The sequence below is a fragment of the Gymnoscopelus microlampas genome, assembly GCF_963454915.1.
Source record: "Gymnoscopelus microlampas genome assembly, chromosome: 11".
Classification (NCBI taxonomy): domain Eukaryota; kingdom Metazoa; phylum Chordata; class Actinopteri; order Myctophiformes; family Myctophidae; genus Gymnoscopelus; species Gymnoscopelus microlampas.
Window position 1 is genome coordinate 33,374,052 of NC_139948.1, and position 19,767 is coordinate 33,393,818.

General features: G+C 42.3%; 2 protein-coding genes across 2 annotated transcripts; both read right to left on the bottom strand.

Moving 5' to 3' along the window:
- Window positions 1–1,618: 1,618 nt before the first annotated feature.
- LOC311055894 (keratin, type I cytoskeletal 19-like) lies at window positions 1,619–6,374 on the bottom strand. Its single transcript, XM_084072162.1, has 8 exons — window positions 5,772–6,374; window positions 4,897–4,979; window positions 4,512–4,668; window positions 4,187–4,348; window positions 3,786–3,911; window positions 2,582–2,802; window positions 2,215–2,312; window positions 1,619–2,000 (listed from the first exon to the last, which is right to left on the bottom strand). The coding sequence occupies exons 1-8, from the start codon at window positions 6,327–6,329 to the stop codon at window positions 1,801–1,803; spliced, it is 1,605 nt and encodes a 534-aa protein (XP_083928288.1). The 5' UTR covers window positions 6,330–6,374; the 3' UTR covers window positions 1,619–1,800.
- A 4,434-nt stretch (window positions 6,375–10,808) lies between these two features.
- On the bottom strand, window positions 10,809–18,392 carry ramp2 (receptor (G protein-coupled) activity modifying protein 2). The gene is made up of 6 exons (XM_084072009.1): window positions 18,302–18,392; window positions 17,544–17,609; window positions 17,101–17,136; window positions 14,111–14,143; window positions 13,641–13,806; window positions 10,809–13,325 (listed from the first exon to the last, which is right to left on the bottom strand). The coding sequence occupies exons 1-6, from the start codon at window positions 18,330–18,332 to the stop codon at window positions 13,076–13,078; spliced, it is 582 nt and encodes a 193-aa protein (XP_083928135.1). The 5' UTR covers window positions 18,333–18,392; the 3' UTR covers window positions 10,809–13,075.
- Window positions 18,393–19,767: the final 1,375 nt, after the last annotated feature.

Sequence of the window (19,767 nt, forward strand, 5' to 3'; positions counted from 1 at the left end):
GTCATGTTTATGTTTTAAATGGAGGTAGAAATTCATATAAATATACCTTCAGGCTTCTATACCGCATGAAATGAATTTCACCCACTTATATAGATGTAACCTGTTGAGTTGATGGTACAGCTACAGTATGTAAGGGATATAGTCACAGGTGAACACGCCTCATCATTTCCTACAGATCAATAACTCAATTAGACTCTTAACTAGTTTTTAGCCATCTCTCTGGCAGAAATGCCAATCTTTATCACATCGTCAAAATCTCTGTTCTGTCTTACCCAAATGACAGGCCGACAGCAGCATCTGCACGGATGCTTTCATTAACCTCAGGAAAACAAAGCTCTCACTGAGGTATATCTCGTAATTTACATTCCAGGAAGACATTATTGAGTTCCCAACCACAATTCTATTTACAATCTGAATACTGCTGTTTCCCTGCTAGGTTCATTATGCTTTTGCAGCATTAACTGGTTACTGGCACAAAGAAGCCCTGATCAAAGGTTTTTGCTTGCCGCCACCATTACATTTGCATACAAGCCATACATAATATAGAGGGATAAACTAGGTCTGTTTAGCCTCAATCCCTGAAGTACTGTCGAGACTCGAGTGTTGAAGGCCTATTGGAAGAGTGACATACGGTCCCAATAAACAGATGGGGACAGCATTCACACACTAAGCAGAAACTTTTGTTCCTCCTCGCTTTGAAATGGGGATAAATCCCCACACATACCTCTCAGTTTTCCTCTCCTTCATGCGTGTGTATTCTCTACACCTGCACACCCTTAATGTGTGCTTTCATGTATTGTGGTGTATTGTGTTTGTGTACAGTAGATATTTCTGCCAGTGATGGGCATTACCTCTGCCAAATATCTGAAGAAATGTAGGCCTATTTACTTGCTCTGTTGCTCTGATATGAAACTGGTTTTGACCAGTTATGGTCAAACCATTAATGTGTGAGGAAAGTGTGAGGGAGACATACTGTACTACTACAAAAGTAGCAGTATGTATCTGTTTACTGATGAATAAATAACAATATATCGAACAAATATTCCAACAGGAAAGACTACATATGAGTTCCGGTTACAAATCTCCAAACTGCCCTGAATTATAGTGTTTTTGGACAGATTGGGTTTTGAACCAAGAAACACTAAATTCTAAAACAAATAAATACATACTTTGTGAACAGAAAGACATTTTTACAAGGCAAGTTGTTAAATAGTTTACTTGTTTAAAAAAAAAAGTTCACATACAGTCCCTCAGTTTTGACAGGGTCATTAGTTTTGTTTTGTGTCTGATCGTTTGTTATTTAAGTTTTGTTTTGGGCTTTTCTGAGCCTTTATTTCATACAGTACATTGTAGAGAGATGGAAACATAACATTGAAGTGCCCGGGAATCAAAACAGGGACTCGCTGACAGGCACTATCTACCGGCTATCGGCTCGCACCAACTGGTCTTGTTTGCAATTAAAATACATTTGCATTACTATATTTTTTGAAAGGAGCATTTTTTGTATTTGGATACAGTTTGAGAGATATTTTATCACACCTTTATCGATTTTTGTGAGGTCGCTCACTGATTGTAGAGAGAACTTCATCATCATTAATCATGGACAGTCACACAACAGTCATGGTCCATTTATCTCTTTTATTTGCTGTTATTTTGGGTATTTGTGGTGTATGTGAATGATTGGTTTTCAGTGGTGAAGAAAGAGTGGAGCAAGGAGTCAGACTACTCCTCTGTTACCACCACCTCCTCGGTGGTAGTTACGGTGGAGGTGGTGGTGAAAGAGTGGAGCGAAGAGTCAGACTACTCCTCTGTTACCACCACCTCCTCTGTGGTAGTTACGGTGGTGATCACATCGCCAACTACTTCCTCCACCAGCTCTGTGACCTCTGCCACATCTGCCACCCCTGTCACCTCTGTCACCACCTCTGTCACTGTGGTGCTGGTGGTGGTACTTGTGTGGCTGTGGACGCTGCTTTCTGCCACCACCGCTGCAATTGATGCTGTAAAGATAAGGAAACATTCAATACATCATTGTTTGAACTACATGGGCCTTAGGTACAGCATATAAACTCAACACTCACTAAGGTGCTCATGTTCAGAGACCTGTGTGGCAGGTCCAACGTTTCAAATGAAGCCTATAATAATAGCATTATATTGGTTGCGTTCTGGTACTGCACAAACAAAAGAATAAAAGGAAAATGTATTTTCTCTGACCTGAAGATTCAAATGCAACCACAGGTGCCGCAGCCTTCGTGACTGTTATCACCTCAACCTTGGTCATGGATTTACTTCCACCTCCAACTGCAACGGCACTATGAGGAAGAGAGCACAAGTTATTCAGCCGTGAAGTGAAACACAATATAACACAGCAGCAACTTGAACTGTGTATGTTCTCCAAGGCTGCCATCTGGAGGCTGCTTCAATGTAAATTCTCATACAGTAAATATCTACATTCATATTTCACTTAATTTTATTTAATGACTCTACATAAAAAAAAAACATATATGTCTAACTCAGTCATTGACTAGAACTTGCCAATGGCTGCATTTTTTTTTGTTGTGCTCAAAACAAACCCGCCTACCCTGTAGCTTCTCCTTCAAGTAGCCTGCGGTATTCAGTGATCTCCATCTCCAAGCGGGTCTTGATGTCCAGCAGGGCTCTGTACTCCCCCCCAGTTCTCTCTGTGTCCGCATGGATCCGGGTCAGCTGGCCCTCCAGGCTCACGACAGACGCCTGCAGCGACATCATCATAGCTCCGTACCGGCCCTCCAACTCAGCCAGGCTGAGCTCCAGGGAGGCTTTCTACAAGGGCACACATTCAAACAGACACAGTTTGAGCTGAGCTGAAGCTGTTTCGGTCGTCTTTTTTTCCCATTCCCCACAGACATTGTTCCTACTGTAGAGAGATGCAAAGGTCAAAGGTCACTTAAGGGGCCCCTTAGGAATTGTCTGCTTGCGTTAGCTTGTTACTTCGGTGCTTCTCGACATGCAGATGGACCCTTGTGACGTTTGTGAATCTTTTAGGGCATTATCAGAGATCACATATCTCATGTTTATTTTAATGATCGATCAATCGATGAGTTCCGCAGTATTATTTAAGGAAAAATGGCAAGTTATTAATATTAATATTATATTTATATTATCATTAGTGTTTTGCCAATTATTTTGGGGCCCACTTGCAGTATCCTCACAGCCCACCAGTGGGCCCCGACCCACAGGTTGAGAATCACTGATTTAGGGGTATGATGATGACTCTGATTGATTCATGTCCTAATTACAGTTGTTCAGTAAGTAATACATTCATGGGTACATTCATATTTCATTTATATCTATTTAAAGTATACAATCATTTTAGCAATAAGCACTGCTTAAAGGAGTAGTTCACCCAAAAAAAAGACTTATTTTCTATCAATTACACACCCCATGAAGCCTTGAATTCATTGTTTTTGTCACATTCCAAAGCCAATAATTTGATGGCCAGGTCATCGGTCAGTAGCAGACTCAGAATGAGACTCATTGAGTCTCCTACCGGAGACTCCACCAGTCATCAAATTATTGGCTCAGGAATGCGTCAAAAACAAATATATCACCATGAATGGGTTCATGGGTTGTGTAATTGATAGAAAATAAGTAATTGTTTTGGTTGAAGTACTTCTTTAAGGGCTAAAAGTGACGATTACGGGAACATTTTTTCAAAGTTAAATTCACACTGGTTTTATAGTGCATTCATAACCAATGCCATGATATAGGCATCCCTACTACTCTGTGATGTCGGATGTTCTTACCATGCTGAGGAGGGACTGTAGCGACAACTCCAACTCCATGAGTGTGGACTTGGTTTCTTTCACTTCCATGCTGGTGGTCTGGATAACTTCTACGCTTTCGATCACCTCCTGCTGAACTACTTCTGCCTGAGAGAGCACAGTGCACACACAAATCAGCATTAAGAGGCACCGCGCACACACAAATCAGCATTCAGATGCACAGTGCACACATCTGCATTCTCCCCCTTTCACATATTTCTGATAATGATGTCAAGATAACAATTCATACACTGTGGGATTTGAAGTAGAAGAAAACAACAACAACAATGGAGAATCAACAATCAATCGTATAGGAACCGATTTCATTTCTGGTGTTTTACATGTGTTGTTCCCATGCTAGTGCAGTGTCATGACCCCCTTACCTTGCCCTTGAACCAGGCCTCTGCGTCTTTGTGGCTCTTCGCTATGCTGGCCTCATACTGCTCTCTGATGTCACTCATGATAAGAGTTAAGTCGGCTGCGGGAGCTGCATCCACCTCCACGTTGATCTGACCGCCCAGCTGTGTCCCTATTGTTAATTTGTCCTATGGAAACAAAAGCAGTAACATCAGCACAGATGCACTGCACTGGAATGCACATTACCATTCACAGCACTGGCATACCAACAACGTTAACTGCGTCTACAATCATCTTGGTGCAATAAATTACTCCAAAACAACAGTAGCTATTACATGATGGTGCTCCTACCTCCTCGTGATTTCTTGTCATGTACTCTTTCTCTTCCTTTAGGCCCTCCAGCTGCATAACAAGGTCAGTTTTCATGAGGGCCAATTCTCCCACCATCCTCTTCAGGCCAGCAATGTCAGCGTCCACAGACAAGCGAAGGCCAAGCTCACTTTCATACCTCAAATGAGACAGTTATGCCAAAGTTATGCCAAAGTTATGCTAAGTGTGAAAATAAGTCAGGTTTTAGACTTACTATTATGTTAAAAAAAAAAAACAAAAAAAAACATGTAACCTACAATAGGATAATTCATTTTTTATTTCCCCAACTACATGGGTTTGTGCCAAAGTTTTCTCTGGGATTATTCAGATTGCTCAAGCAAGCAGCAAGTTTGGATGTCAAACGTACTTGATTCTGAAGTCATCTGCTGCCAGCTTGGTATTATCCACCTCAAGGATCAGCTCTGCAATCACAATGCCAGCAGCCACGATCTATCACATGCAAATAAGTGCTTGTGTCACTTTACATCCTCCGCATCAATGGGCATAATCATGTCATTTTCATCAAGACTGTCAAAAGAGCGTTGTGCTCATAATCTAGTAAATCAGTCAGAAAGTTGGGCTGGGCAATATATGGATGGATATTGATATAATATCCATATTGTGATATGAGCCTATATTGTCTGGAGTTTTTGAATATCGTTATATTATGATATGGCATAAGTGTTGTATTTTCCTGGTTTTAATTAAGCCATATTTTATACTTTATAAAAAAAATCTAAACAAATTAAATAGCAAAAATAGCCAATCTACAAGAAATGTTTTATCGTCTAATACTATATATATCACAACATCGATATATGGCCAAAAACATTGTGATATTTGGTTTTGTCCATAATCTCCACCACTAGTTTAAAGGTTTTTGTTAAAATCAAAGGCAACACCTAATCAAGAGTACTGTAACCTTCACTACAGCAGTGGTTCTCAAAGTGGGGTCCAGGGACCCCTAGGAGTCCCTCAGCAGCTTCCAGGGGTCCCCGCTAAATTATTGATCGTTATAGGATGGACCCTGACCGGTCTGTAACTCAGAATGTGTACTTTTGGTTCCATTACACTCTTGAGTTACAGGGGTCCATGGCCTCTAATGCATACCAAACTGGGGGTCCTTGAAATTAAAAAGTTTGCGAACCATTGAAAAAACAGTACGTGACTACAGAAGGGCTGAAACTACATGTCATCTGTGCATGAATCTGCAGTCATCAGAACAATGTGGTTGAACGTTACCTTGGCCCGGATCTCATCAATAATGATCAGATGGGCACTGAAATCTCGAGCTTCCACGACGCGGCTGAGACCCCAGCTCTTGATCTGCTCCTCTAGCGTGAAGTTGGCTTTTTCCAGGGTGGCAACCTTTTCCAAGTACACTGCCAGACGGGTATTCAGGCCCTGCATCTCCATCTTCTCGCTGACGGCCACCACGTCACCACCTCCACCTCCACCTCCCAGGCCGAATCCTCCACCTCCACCCCCAAGGCCGAATCCTCCACCTCCACCTCCAAGGCCGAATCCTCCACCCCCACCTCCAAGGCCGAATCCTCCACCTCCACCTCCAAGGCCGAATCCTCCACCACCTCCACCTCCACCTCCAAGGCCGAATCCTCCACCTCCACCTCCAAGACCAGTGGATATGCGGACACCCATACCCCCTGCTCCTCCATACACGCTGCCAGCTTTCCCTCCCATCCCGAGGCGAGAGGACATGGCGGATCCAGCGCCCATTCCCACAGCCCCACGGCTGGAGAAGCTGCTGCTGCTGCTGCTGCGAAAGGTGGAGCCCGTCATCACTGCAAAGAGATGAAGGTGTCTGGTGTCCTATGTGCGAGGTGCTCAGATGGCTGAGTAAAGGGCGTCCTCCCCTTCATTGATATATATACGCAAGGTTTGGTGGGTGTGACAGGTACTTTTTGAAGCCAGTAAGTAATTGATGGACATGCGGAATGTGCTGACTTGGATTACCTAAGGCAATTACTGATTTCACATTTTGTTCACTCTGTTTCTCACTGTGCTCTCCCAGTCATACATGTGCACGCATGTATGCATGCATGCTCGAGCACACACACACACACACACACACACACACACACACACACACGCACACGCACACGCACACACGAACGCGCGCACACACACACACATTTATGCTACAGGGGGAGCCTTGTTCCATACTGAAACTGTTAACACTATTAGATATTGTGCATAATGTACAGCATTTGTGTGGTCTTATTTAAGTCCATTAATATGCAGTCAAAACTCTTCCACACCAACACAACATGTCCATAATCTCCATTAAGTCATTCCCTGGTATTAATAAGCTATGAATTGTACTAAATACACATTCATCAATTCTGTATGGTGTTACATAACAGAATGTATATCTACAAATGTGGGATTATTTGTTCCTCCAACATGTTCCCTGCTCCATTTGTGGCAGAGCGAGATAACAGCCCCATGGCGACCTGTCAGCCCATTATATGTCAGCGAAGATTGTTGAAACGATGATGCCTAGGGGACACTTTCATATCAGGTGATTTCACAGTAGTTTGTGCAAGTTCAAGCATCTCACAATGTTATGTAATGTACTGCACCTTCGCTGAGGGGCTTTCAAGTGTTGAGCTACAGGCGTTCTAGGATTAAAGATTTATTTCACAAAATAGATTGTTTTTAAGATGAGGTGAATTTTTTTTGTATTCAGCCTGCATTTAATAGGTCAAACACATAGATCACATAAAGTTAAATAAAAAAGATATATAAAACGTTTCCTATGCCTGTTTAAGGTAGTGTATGAGTATCTAATGTGTGTGCGTGTACGTGTGTGTGTGCGTGCATTTGCATTTGCATGTGCGCGCGCGTTTGTGTGTGTGTGTGTGTGTGTGTGTGTGTGTGTGTGTGTGTGTGTGTTTTACTGGGTGAATTAGCCTACTTGTTTTGTTATATAAGTGTAACACAAGAGTCACGTGGATGAGCACCTGTACCTCCACCTGCAGCGACTGCAAGTGTAAACCCATCCTACGTGAAACTCTGAAAACACTTCGCATGTTACTGATGTTACTGATGAGTTTGATAAATAATTTATTGCTTTGGTTGTTTGTTTTTGGTTGTTTGTTTGTGGTTGAGTCAGCAAAATCTCATGAATCGATGAGAACGTAAGGCAAGACCAGACAACTGCAGAGCTCTGACTGTCTATTTATGTGTGATTTGTAGGCAAATGAAGTGAGCGTCCAAGGAGATTAGATTAAAATTCACTTAAGCTACTGAACCCTGAGGGCAAATTCAGTGTTACAGGAACAAAGACACAAAACGGTGCATGACGATGTATACTGTAGCCAGAGAGGGGCAAAAATACATCAAATAGTATTTTTATACGAATTACAAATACCGGGTCAAAACATTTATCACAATACAAATACAAAATACTGGTCTGAGAAATGTATTTCAGATACAAATACATATTTTGCATTTTGAAAATACATTTTATAATGATTAGTCAATTCATAGATTGATTGCCAAATATTAAATTAATTGCCTATATGTCAGAATCTCTCAGAATAAATTGATCATACAAGCGGAGTGTTTTTCATGGTGTTTGGAGCAGGCAGGCCCAAAACGTTTACCAGTGTGTGAGGCCTTGTTATCGTTGAAAATGAGACAAGAATTATGGCATGAGATTGAATGCACAATCCTACACAGAGCTGTGTCCTCTACGTCTGTTCTTCACAGACACCAGGATAGTGACACCAGGTTACTACCAGGATATTGACCAGGATACTGACACCAGGATATTGACCAGGATAGGCCTACTGCCCAGGATAATGACACCAGGATACTGATTGGTTGGTTGGTTGATTGATTGATTGATTGATTGATTGGTTGATTGGTTGGTTGATTGATTGATTGAATACTTTATTAACAGTTTGCAAAAAAAAAAGCACAGAAAGTACAGTTTAATACAAATACAATGCTAAATGGATTGAACCCAAGAAAGCACTATATGGCTTGTTTCCATTGGGACCCTGTGTATTCAATTCATAGAAACATTTAGTGACAGACAAATACACAATACTATCATCATAGTAAACGAGTAGTATTCAAAAAAGAAAAATATGTACTGTAAACAGGTTTTGAAGGAGAGTAAGGATTCACACTTTTTTTTACGACTGTTGGTAGGGCATTCCACATTTTGGTGGCATAGTAACCCCTTGTTAGAGCCAAATCTGGGTTGAACGTGATGAGTGGAGCTCCCTCTGGTGTTGTGTTTGTGGACATCTTTAACGTTTTCGACAGGTTTTTTAAGTAGTTTGACAGGTACATGGGTGTCTTTGTGTTTGAAGTCTTGTGTGTCTTGTAGACCAGGCCAATTGCAAGTTGCTGTACTCTGTCCTCTACCCTGAGCCATCCCACCCTAGCAAAACGAGCAGGGGTTAGATGAGTTGCAGGTGTCTGACCAGTTTGTTTTGGGATGTCTGGAGACTTGTTTTTAAGGCCTTTGTGGTGCTATACCATGAGGTGCATGCATAGTCATAGTGACATTGGATGAGTGCTCCAGCTAGAGTCCTCAATGTATTCCTACGGACCAGTGAGGGGATCCTGTACAAAAATCGTGTTCTACTGACACCAGGATACCGCTAACAGGATACTGACACCAGGATACCGATAACAGGATACTGACACCAGGATACCGATAACAGGATACTGACACCAGGATACCGATAACAGGATACTGACACCAGGGTACCGTCGTGGAATTCTGGATCAATCAGCAATGGATACTGACACCAGGGTACTGACCAGGATACTGACACCAGGATATTGACCAGGATACTGACACCAGGATACTTACCAGGATACTGACACCATAATACTGACACTAGGATACTGACACCAGGGCACTGACACCAGGATACTGACACTAGGATTCTGAACATACCGAATTCAGGAATATCAATAGCTGCCTACACATTAACAAAATGGGGAACACAAGGGAACTGCTACATCATGTGCAATAGAAGAACAAGTTAGTTTACATTTTCACTTTTAATGACTTCTAGTAGGCTACTAGTCCTTCATTCTGTTCTGTCAGAGAGATTCAAAAGAAAGGAGACACCATGAAAGTGAAGATTAGCCTATGTTTCTTTAGCTACACATTGTTGCAGAGGAATAGTACACCAGTGACACCTGCTGGTTTGTAGTGGCATTGCACCCTTAAGTGATTTGTCCTCAGACAGAGTCAGACACCATAATAAGGGGCAAAACCGGATAGCTGAACATTTTCATAACATTTGGAAAATCATCAAGAGCTAACTATCCTTGGGGATTTACATTGTAATGTAGCCCATTGTCTTACAGTAAAGAACAGTATGGCATTTATATTCCATACTTAAATTATCTTATAACAAAAATGTTGTTATAAGAGATAAATTGTTGTGTACTTGGCTTTGAATTAGCTTTTATGTGTTATGTATCTGTGGGAAAAAAATGTTTTGGCCCTCTATAATAGAGTAAGGACTAATACAGTTTTGGGATGAGATCAGTAGAGGGCGGGACAGGGATGACCTGACTTGTAGAAAGGAAGAGGGTCACCAAACACACTTTTCCACCCAGCCCTGACATACAGACAGACACACGCACACGCACACACACACGCACACGCACACGCGCACACACACACACACACACACACACACACACACACACACACACACACACACACACACACACACACACACACACACACACACACACACACACACACACACACACACACACACACACACACACACACACACACACAGGCCCACCCAACAGTGTTGTGTGGGCCAGATGAGGGTGTGATACACTGCTGTCACTGCTTCCTTCACTACACTACATCAGCACTTGTAGAGCATAGCAACTGTACACAAGTGTACACCGCACACAGAAGCCACAGTGACACATGACATGAGCCACTGGACAATTCTATTAGGGCAATTATTGATTATTTTCTTAGTGATCGATTACTGATGCGAAGAAATACAATTTTTGCTGATTAACCACTTCAGGCTGTTGAACAGCCGATCTACAAGCTGCGCCCCGTTTGTAGATCTCTTATTTTCACTGTTTAAAAAGTTTGAATGGAAAAGGAGCTAAATTTAATTCCCCCCATAATCAATTATGTTTATTAAAATTGATTATTGATCAAATAAATTGTAATCGACCAAACATTTCTTTAGGAACACAGGAGATGGTGGTAAATGAGTCTTAACATTAACCAACCATATACAGTAACAATAGAAATATAGATTTTATTATTATGATATCAAATAATCACATCGCAATACATACAGAACATAGTGTGAGAACAGACTGTATGTTAGTCCTGAAAAAAGCAGAAACATGGTACAGTATATACATACAGTACACATAATATTTCTTTGTTTAAAAAAATAACAGTGCTTACTTTGGTGTGATTGCCTTTCAAGGCTAAATATAAAAATCATATCATCGTGATCCAGGTAATACTTTACATACACTAATTATCATTGTTCAATTGCTCTATAGAGAAGAGCAGATGATTTTCATCTAGACATTTGATGGTACATTAAGCTACAAGCTTGGCTCTTCACACAACAGTGAGGATTGTCGTTGTCTGGAGAGAAGGCGCTGCCAAATAACTCTTATCAGTTCACAAAATAGACAATAGCAGGAAAGACATGCCATATTCAGGGCGTACCCACACATTGTGTCCCGTCTGTGACCCTTGACCCGAACCTTCCACAGTCAGTGACTCACATACCGGGGCCAAATATGCTTATTAGACTTTTCCTCCTGTCCATTATTTCAACGCTCACTCATACGCTATGTTGTTGGTCCAAGGAGGAGGACCGTTGTCATAAATTAAGTGTATTATCTTAATACAAATATTCATTTTTCAATATTAATTTAGATAAGACCCTGGAAAACATCAAAGCAGCCAGTGTTCTGCTCTGTGGTACACATTAAAATCACAATCAGATTAGTTTAGAGGTGTTTCTGAACCGTAAATAGAGGTTATTTAGGCCAAAACTTTTCAAAAGGTTTCAAAATTCTTCACATTTCTTTTGAAAATGTATTTTCATCAACACAATGCATTACAAAAAGTACATTAATATACTTTTTTTCACATTTGCAAGCTTTAAGAGCTTTTGTCATGAAACCCTGCATACGGACATGCAGAACAAGTCAATCCAGTTGAGAAGAAGCATTACTTTCAGATTTCAGTGACCAACATGATCACTGGTCTGTGGTCTGGCTCAGATATAGAGGTTAACGGATATAAATTGTATTACCTAGTTTAGTTTTCACCATCATCAAACGATGTGGGGCACTGGAGTCATAATGGACACACACACACGCACACACACACACACACACACACACACACACACACACACACACACACACACACACACACACACACACACACACACACACACACACACACACACACACACACACACACACACACACACAAATAATCAATCATTTAAATATGCAGAATCCAATCATTTTGATGCCATTATAATGATTATTGTAATGTATCAGAACTTCTCAGGGACTATGAAGGGTAGGTACATCTGTCAGGAAGACACAGTCCTCCACAGGGTCATTGGTGAGTTGAAAGCCCAGCATGCTGGTGGTAAACAGCTAGCGCACGTCCTCGGGTCCAAAAAGACGGGCGAACTCAAGTAGGAATGTGACATCAGCGAGGAACTCAAGGGGCCATGAACTAACCCATTTCGTTGCTGTCAATGCACTGAATGGGACATTATCACGTTTAATCAGACTATTGATTGGTCTAATCAAGAGATACTGACCTACTGACGGGGCTCAGTGGGTGTTTTGTATAAAGTATAGTTTTGGACCACGTCGGTGGCGCGCCGTCTCAAGCGAACTTGAGCCACGAGAGGCACCACCGAGCGAGCTAAAGCGAGCGAGTTGCACGTTCAGCGCCGTCCGAGTTAAGTACCGATAGGCACAGAATCGTAAATCATGTTTTGGGGTGAGCGTTTGCCCCAGCTTTCATCAACCCACAGAATAACGACAAAACACCTACTGAGCTCCGTCGGTAGGTCAGTATCTCACCTACTTAGACTAATCAATAGTCTGATTCAAGGTGATAATGTCCCATTCAGTGCATTGACAACACTGACACCGGTGATGAACTACCGTAATGGTTCTCAGCGTCGAGTCTGGGGACCACCAGCGGCCCAAATTACGGGTCTTAATTTAAACATTTGTACACTCTCAGAGTTAAATAAGCACTGAGGATTTTACAGTGTACATTGGGGTTCCAGTATAGTTTAGTTAAGTGATCCTCAACCTTTTTAATTCCAAGGACCCCCCGTTTGAGATGTATTAGGGCCACGGACCCCCATTTTATATGATTTGTTATCCCTGGGACCCCAAACTACACTGTAAATTTAACTCTGAAAGTTACAGACCTGTAAGGGTCCATCTGGACCGCTGGTGGGCCCCCAGACTAGAAGTTGAGACACAGTGATCTACCAGGTCTATCAGGAGCTGCCGTCGCCGTTTTTGGTCTTCAACACCACTAAGATGACCATGACGGGGATCAGGCAGATCGGTGTCATCACCAGGGCAAAGACGATGCCTGGTGGCGGTTCGGTGAGCTCCTCCGTGGGACAGTCCTGGAAGAACATGGCGTGGATGTCCACAAAGATCTGCTCCACCAACGGGTTCGGCCATGGGATCAGAAGACACTCAGCTGTCTCCTCTGTGCAAATGGTGAAGTTATTGTACGCACTGCCGTGAGGAGGGAATGAGGGTTGAGAAGTGATACCAGCATAGAAAACATCTATTAGTGTGTTATTTAACCACTTAAAAGCCTATATACATCATTGACTGGAAATCCCCCAGGGGGTCTACATTCGTCCCCTCCTTTTGTGCCCCTATACCAAATCTCTTCTCTTCGTCAAAAAGAGGTGGTCTACAATGCACATGTAGATTGTCTACTATGCCCAGAATATGGACGCTATAGGGTTCATGTGGTTAACCTGTGTACGACGTAATAATAATTTTATCTTGGAGAATAGTATGAATGCAAATATGCTTGTTTACCTTCTTACGTTGCTCCAAATGCACCAGTCGGTATTGTTCAGTGAATTCATAGTGTCTTCAAACACTTTGGAGCACCGGTGTTGAACCAGAAAGTGGAGGCAATCCAGTGGAGGCACTCCATGGCAGAAGTCACAGATGTCCTTACAAACTGTACCGTTCCCACAACCTACATAAATTCAAGTGTGTGTGTGTGTGTGTGTGTGTGTGTGTGTGTGTGTGTGTGTGTGTGTGTGTGTGTGTGTGTGTGTGTGTGTGTGTGTGTGTGTGTGTGTGTGTGTGTGTGTGTGTGTGTGTGTGTGTGTGTGTGTGTGTGTGTGTGTGTGTGTGTGTGTGTGTGTGTGTGTTTCAGAGAGAAAGAGAGAGGGACATTATAATCTAGTAAAGAAAGGATCTCTTGTAGATACTGAGTGTCCCTTTGCATAGGGAAATGATATGGTTAAAATCATACATATGGTACATATGGTACATACCATATGTACCAGCAGAATCAGCATAAGACGTATCTGGAGAGTAATAAGAAAATAAAAACAGTGTTAAGATTCAGAACACAACATAACAGCAAGTTGAAAAAAATGCCTATACATTTCTATTCTGTAAATAAAACGTAAATTCTAACATGCAGTATACTTCAGTGGTGAAGAGAGTTTTATACATCAGCATTCTTGTCTATAGCTCATAGTCACTGAAAATGTCCAACACTGTGAGACACACATTTGCAGCTGTGAAGGAGAGAGCACACACTCACCGCAGAGAAAGGAGAGAAACACCCCAAAGAAACCAAGCACTCCCTTCATGTCAGAGAAAATCTATAAAGGTGCGTTTAACCCAACTGATGACCATGTATAATGAGGCTAAAGTTCCTAGACCGCGTACAGCGAGGCATAACAGGAAACCCGACAGGGTGGGAGAGACGCCGTGTAACCTTCGGTTACCAGATGTCCAAACGGTGTTACCCGCGGTTACCAGATGTTCTCCGAGGTTCCGTCTGTCTGCCCTGCGCCTTGGCAGCAGCTCTTCCTCTGTCCAACGCACATTTCTTTAGGATTTGCTTGCCTTTTTAAAGGGGTGGAGGCAACAACGATTGTCCTCTCCATTCTCCCAAATAAAAGGGAGCACACCCAAGCTAGGCTGGACTCACATCTGAAAACCCTTTACTCTTTAACTCTTGTTCTGCTTTTTAGTCTCAGTTTCTCACAGTGGAAGGCCTGGCCGGCTCGCAGCATGTGATTTATTTGCCTTTTGGGCTGCCTCTGCCAAATAGGAAACATAAGTAAACATTTAGGGCTTGGGGTTTAGGGGTGGATGTAATCATGACTCTGCATGGGTGTGCTGTGCAGACAGCCATGATTTCATATTTGGGTTAATTTAATCAAACCTGGAAGAAGTTGTTATGAGGGCTAGCCAGCTGTTTAGAAAAAGCCCATATCCCCCCCCCCACACATTCATACACATTCACACACACACACACACACACACACACACACACACACACACACACACACACACACACACACACACACACACACACACACACACACACACACACACACACACACACACACACACACACACACACACACACACACACACACACACACACACACCCACACACACACACACACACACACACACACAGGCTAGTAATGAAAACTTACTGTGTGAGACCTCCTGACTTCACAAGGCTCAAACATGACGATCCTGGGAATATGGGTGGACTCTATGTGTAACAGGCCATCCCTAGCAATGTGGAGCTAATAAGTCTTTTATACCGGAAGGTTTGTTTTGCATCGTAACACTGCTTTTCAAAGATGACTCATTAAAGCTTTGCATCCCAACCCACGATCGTTGCATGGAGCAGTGATCAAAGTCTAAAAGCATCTTGTGGGAGAGAGAGAGAGACAGAGAGAGCTGCTTTCGTTGAATGAATCAAAGGATAAAGAAATGCTCCATGTCTTCTCAGGACAAACATGTTAATGTGTGTCACTGTGTCCACATGTTGAGCCACTCTCAACATCTGTTTGCTGAGCAACATTTTGATTTAGTAATGACATCAGGAAAAAGTGTCTTTTCGGCAGAGGAGGAGCTCAGGGTTTGGGGGGAGTTGGCAGGGGGGGAGGGGTAGGGAGGCACAGGATGAGGAACAGAGAAGGGGGCCTGTTCCACAGCTCCAGTTGTTTCACAATTCAGGGTTCATGCGTTGATCACAGACGTTGTATGGGGTAAATGACGAACAAATACAGGAAGTGAAACACGGCGGGGGCGACTTGTAATGAGGTTTGAGTTAACCTTTGACCCCCACACCATTGAGGGCCTGGTGTTGCCGACCCCTTAAGCCTGATTTATGCTTCGTCGTACGACGTGTCATGCGCCGGAAATAGCAGACCTACAAGCTCAGAATGCGACACGTTGGGAGATTGTAGGTCTGCAATTTTCTGCGAGCGGCACCGTCGTACGATGGTGCATGAGTTAGGCTTCGCTGTGGAGACCTCCCCTGGAGTTTGTCTTGGGTTCTTGTGATAGTGCACACACTGAGAGATCTTGGCAGAGTGTAGAGTTTGTCCTGAACAAGGGGTTCGTCAGTTCCAAACCAGCCAACTGTGTTTATGAAAATGGTCCAAGAGTTCCCTGTGGATCTGTGTCTTATTTCAAAGTCAAAGCTTATTATTTACGTAGTACAAGACGTAGTACAAGACGACTAAAATCTTAAACCAACATACTGTAGGTGCAGAAGATGCCTATAGGCTGGGATGTCCAATTGAACTAATCAGATAAAATCAGACACATGCACACATAAGAGCCAACCAGCGCCTGAGCACCTGCCCAATTGCCTTCACAGGAGAAAGTGCCCTTTTTATGGCTACATAATTTCTCTCATTTATGTCTCTCTTGATGAACCACAGTTGATCTGCACACTGTCTCATTCAATACAAAGGCTAGAGTAGGTTGTTTTGTTTTCCCCTCCTGATTATGCACGTCACGGCCAAATGTGTGAACTTGTAAGGTTCCGCTGATAGGGTTTACTGGTAATCGGTCTAAATTCTAAAGACTTTTCTAGCAATCCTTTTCATCCACATTTTTCTGTAATATATAAAGTATGTACATATACTATACTGTTGCTTGTCTGGATCTAGACTGTTTAGCTTCTCTGGTTTCAAATAATTCTACTGTCCTCCGGTAAGTAATAGGCTATTTTGTTGTACTTCTAAATTCAGTTTTTATTCAGGCTGTAAATTAATTATTATTGCTTTTTTAATTTATTTTTGTATTGTGTGTGTGTGTGTGTGTGTGTGTGTGTGTGTGTGTGTGTGTGTGTGTGTGTGTGTGTGTGTGTGGGGGGGGGTAGGGTTAGGGTTAGGGTTAGCTCCCAAGGTTAGGGGGCTCACAAAAGTGCACGCCCTGCAAAGATATTATGCATAGAAATCAATGACATCAATTAAGAAAATGAAAGCTTTCCACTTACTACCAGTGATGTTCATGGGCTCTGTTATTTGATACCCTGTAGAAACGAGATGCCAAGTTAGTGACTGGTTCTCTAGAAAAGTGTGAAGGATACATCACAACAAAATCCTAGTGTTTTCTGAGAGTGTATTTTTAGCGGCGCTAGCCGCTCTATACCTTTAGGTATAGAGCGGATATTAGCCCTCTATACCCGGCTTTTGCGTCAACGTTCTGATTGGTCAGACACGTCAACAAAGTGATTGGTCAAGCTTCACGTGACACGTGGCTATAAACACATTATAAACACTTATTGATGACAAAATGTATCAAAGGCGCCGCTACCTTCACACAGGTGTGATTTTTACTCTTACACTTAAACAAACACTCATGATCTTGCAGTGTCACTGTCAATTGCTAAATGAAATGTATTTTTTTCATCATTTTAACAATAAACAAACAACTTACCTGATGTTGTGACATGTGGCACCGCTAACTCTTCATTGACCAGGCCAGCTACTACAGTGCATCCAGCTATGGGAGAAATACATTCACACTTGTCAATGCTATAATTAGCAACACAACACATAGGACTATACATAAAAAGATATCATACAGAAGTAATATGTGATAAAGGATGAAAATTACATCAAATCATCGAATCAAACAGAAAACATTGGTCAGTGTTGAGTGTAGTGCATCCTCTCATTGTCCTGCATGCGTCTGAGGAAATTCCAGGGAAGGAAAATAGACCATTCGACCTGACTCATGCGGTTTCTTAGTAGGATAACAAACTAATCTGAAATGTTTTACAATGAACAAGTCAACTGTCCTTCTGAACTTGATAATAATGTACATTTCACGCCATTAAGATCAATGTGAATCACAAATGTGAATCACAAATGTGAATCACAAATTCTTTGAATATATATATTTTAAAAAAATACTTTGCTGTCACAACTGTAAAAAAAAAAAAAAAAGAAAAAGGAAAAAAAAAGATCAACACAGCTCAGGTTTACTTAGTGCCCCTTGAGCAAACCTTCTGTTGGTCTAAAACTCAATCACGGGACCAGCTAAGCTCCGTACTAAACACCCATTTGCTCTTCAAGTTACTGAGCATTCCACTTCTGAGGTGAGAAAAAGGGCATGTGTGTTCCAGAGCCCTCTAACTCCTCACTACAGGAGTGCTGCAATGCTGGACAGAGGGGAAAAAATCTACTACTTACCCAACAGGCACAGCACCAGAAAACACCTCATTTTGCTCTGTACCTCTTCCCTGGTGTGGACACAGAATACATATCTCAAACTTTTTAGCAGGAAGGCTCTATAAAACAACAGGAAGCTCTCATTTCCTAGGATGGGCGGATTGGGTGGACTCCCACAATGGGACAGCACAGAGAGCCCCTGATAAGGGGAGAAGAGAACTACTGTGGTGCACTGGTCCACCACCTTAATCCCCCCCCCTCCTCTCTCTCTCTCTCTCTCTCTCTCTCTCTCTCTCTCTCTCTCTCTCTCTGTTTCTCTGACCCCCCTTCTCTCACACACATTCTTTCTCTTACCCCCCTCTGCTTTTTCCATATACATAATAATTCTGATGTAGCAGCTAACACAGTACAGTTGTCATACAACTTAATTGAGGCTTAATTGAAGTTAGCGCAAATTAACAAATTGTGTAGATATCTGACTGGCAACTCAAATTCCATTTGTCCATCTTCTATTTGTATGATTTCTATAGATTAAAAGTTTGTTTAGACCGTGGTTATGTTTTTTGTTTTTTTTTAAGAACGGTTGTCAGCTTTGTGGTTTTTCTTAATTCGGCTATGTTGTCGATTTATTTAAGATGAATCAAAACAGCTATAGTTTCAAAATAAAAGGGATCCTTATTCTGACAGCAACAGTAAATAACATGCAAATGACTTGTAGCCAAGCAGTGTCATTCGTTGGGAGCAATCACCAGGCTTTTGTGTTGCATGGTTGCATGTTTGCGGTAAATTTAAGCTCACTGTAGGACTGTATGCTGTACAGTACACTGCCTGTGCATGGCTGCATATCGTGTCGTTAACTTGCTGTTGTTTTGAGTGTTGCTGAATTTGGAATATGTTTTTGCATGTGCTCTGTTACATCATCCCCAAGCCCCCATTTCTACCCCCTACCCCCCATCTGGCTGTGATACAGCGGACGGCCTCTCCCTCCCAGTGACGTCAACACTAAGCTGCTGTGGTACGGAGAGGCAGCGGGGACCTCCAGTGAGTCGAGAGAATGATGCACTCATCCACGTCACTGATCCACTCTCCCTCAGCTGCCGGAGTCTGGGACTGGGCCAGGTCAATCTGGGCCAAAATGACTTCCATGTTTCAATCCACATAAAGGACGCTTTCCTTTCCATCAAACAGATTGGATAACACCAACAAAAATAAGAGCTTAAATGCATCAAAGTTTAGTTAAGTTGAAACGTGCCATGTGGATTTGCCTGCGAGAGATAGCGTAACATGAATCATCTGTTCTAAAACTCAAGCCTGCACAGTTTACCACATTTTAGGTCAGTAACGTGTACCAAATGATTGAAATGTAAGGCTCAGATAAATGTTTAATGGTAAGACAAAACACAGGAATGCTCCACACATGTCAGTCAGTGCTTTTTCTCTAAATGATCTGGGGGCTGGGTTGTTTCTTCAGCTGCACAGTGAATCTT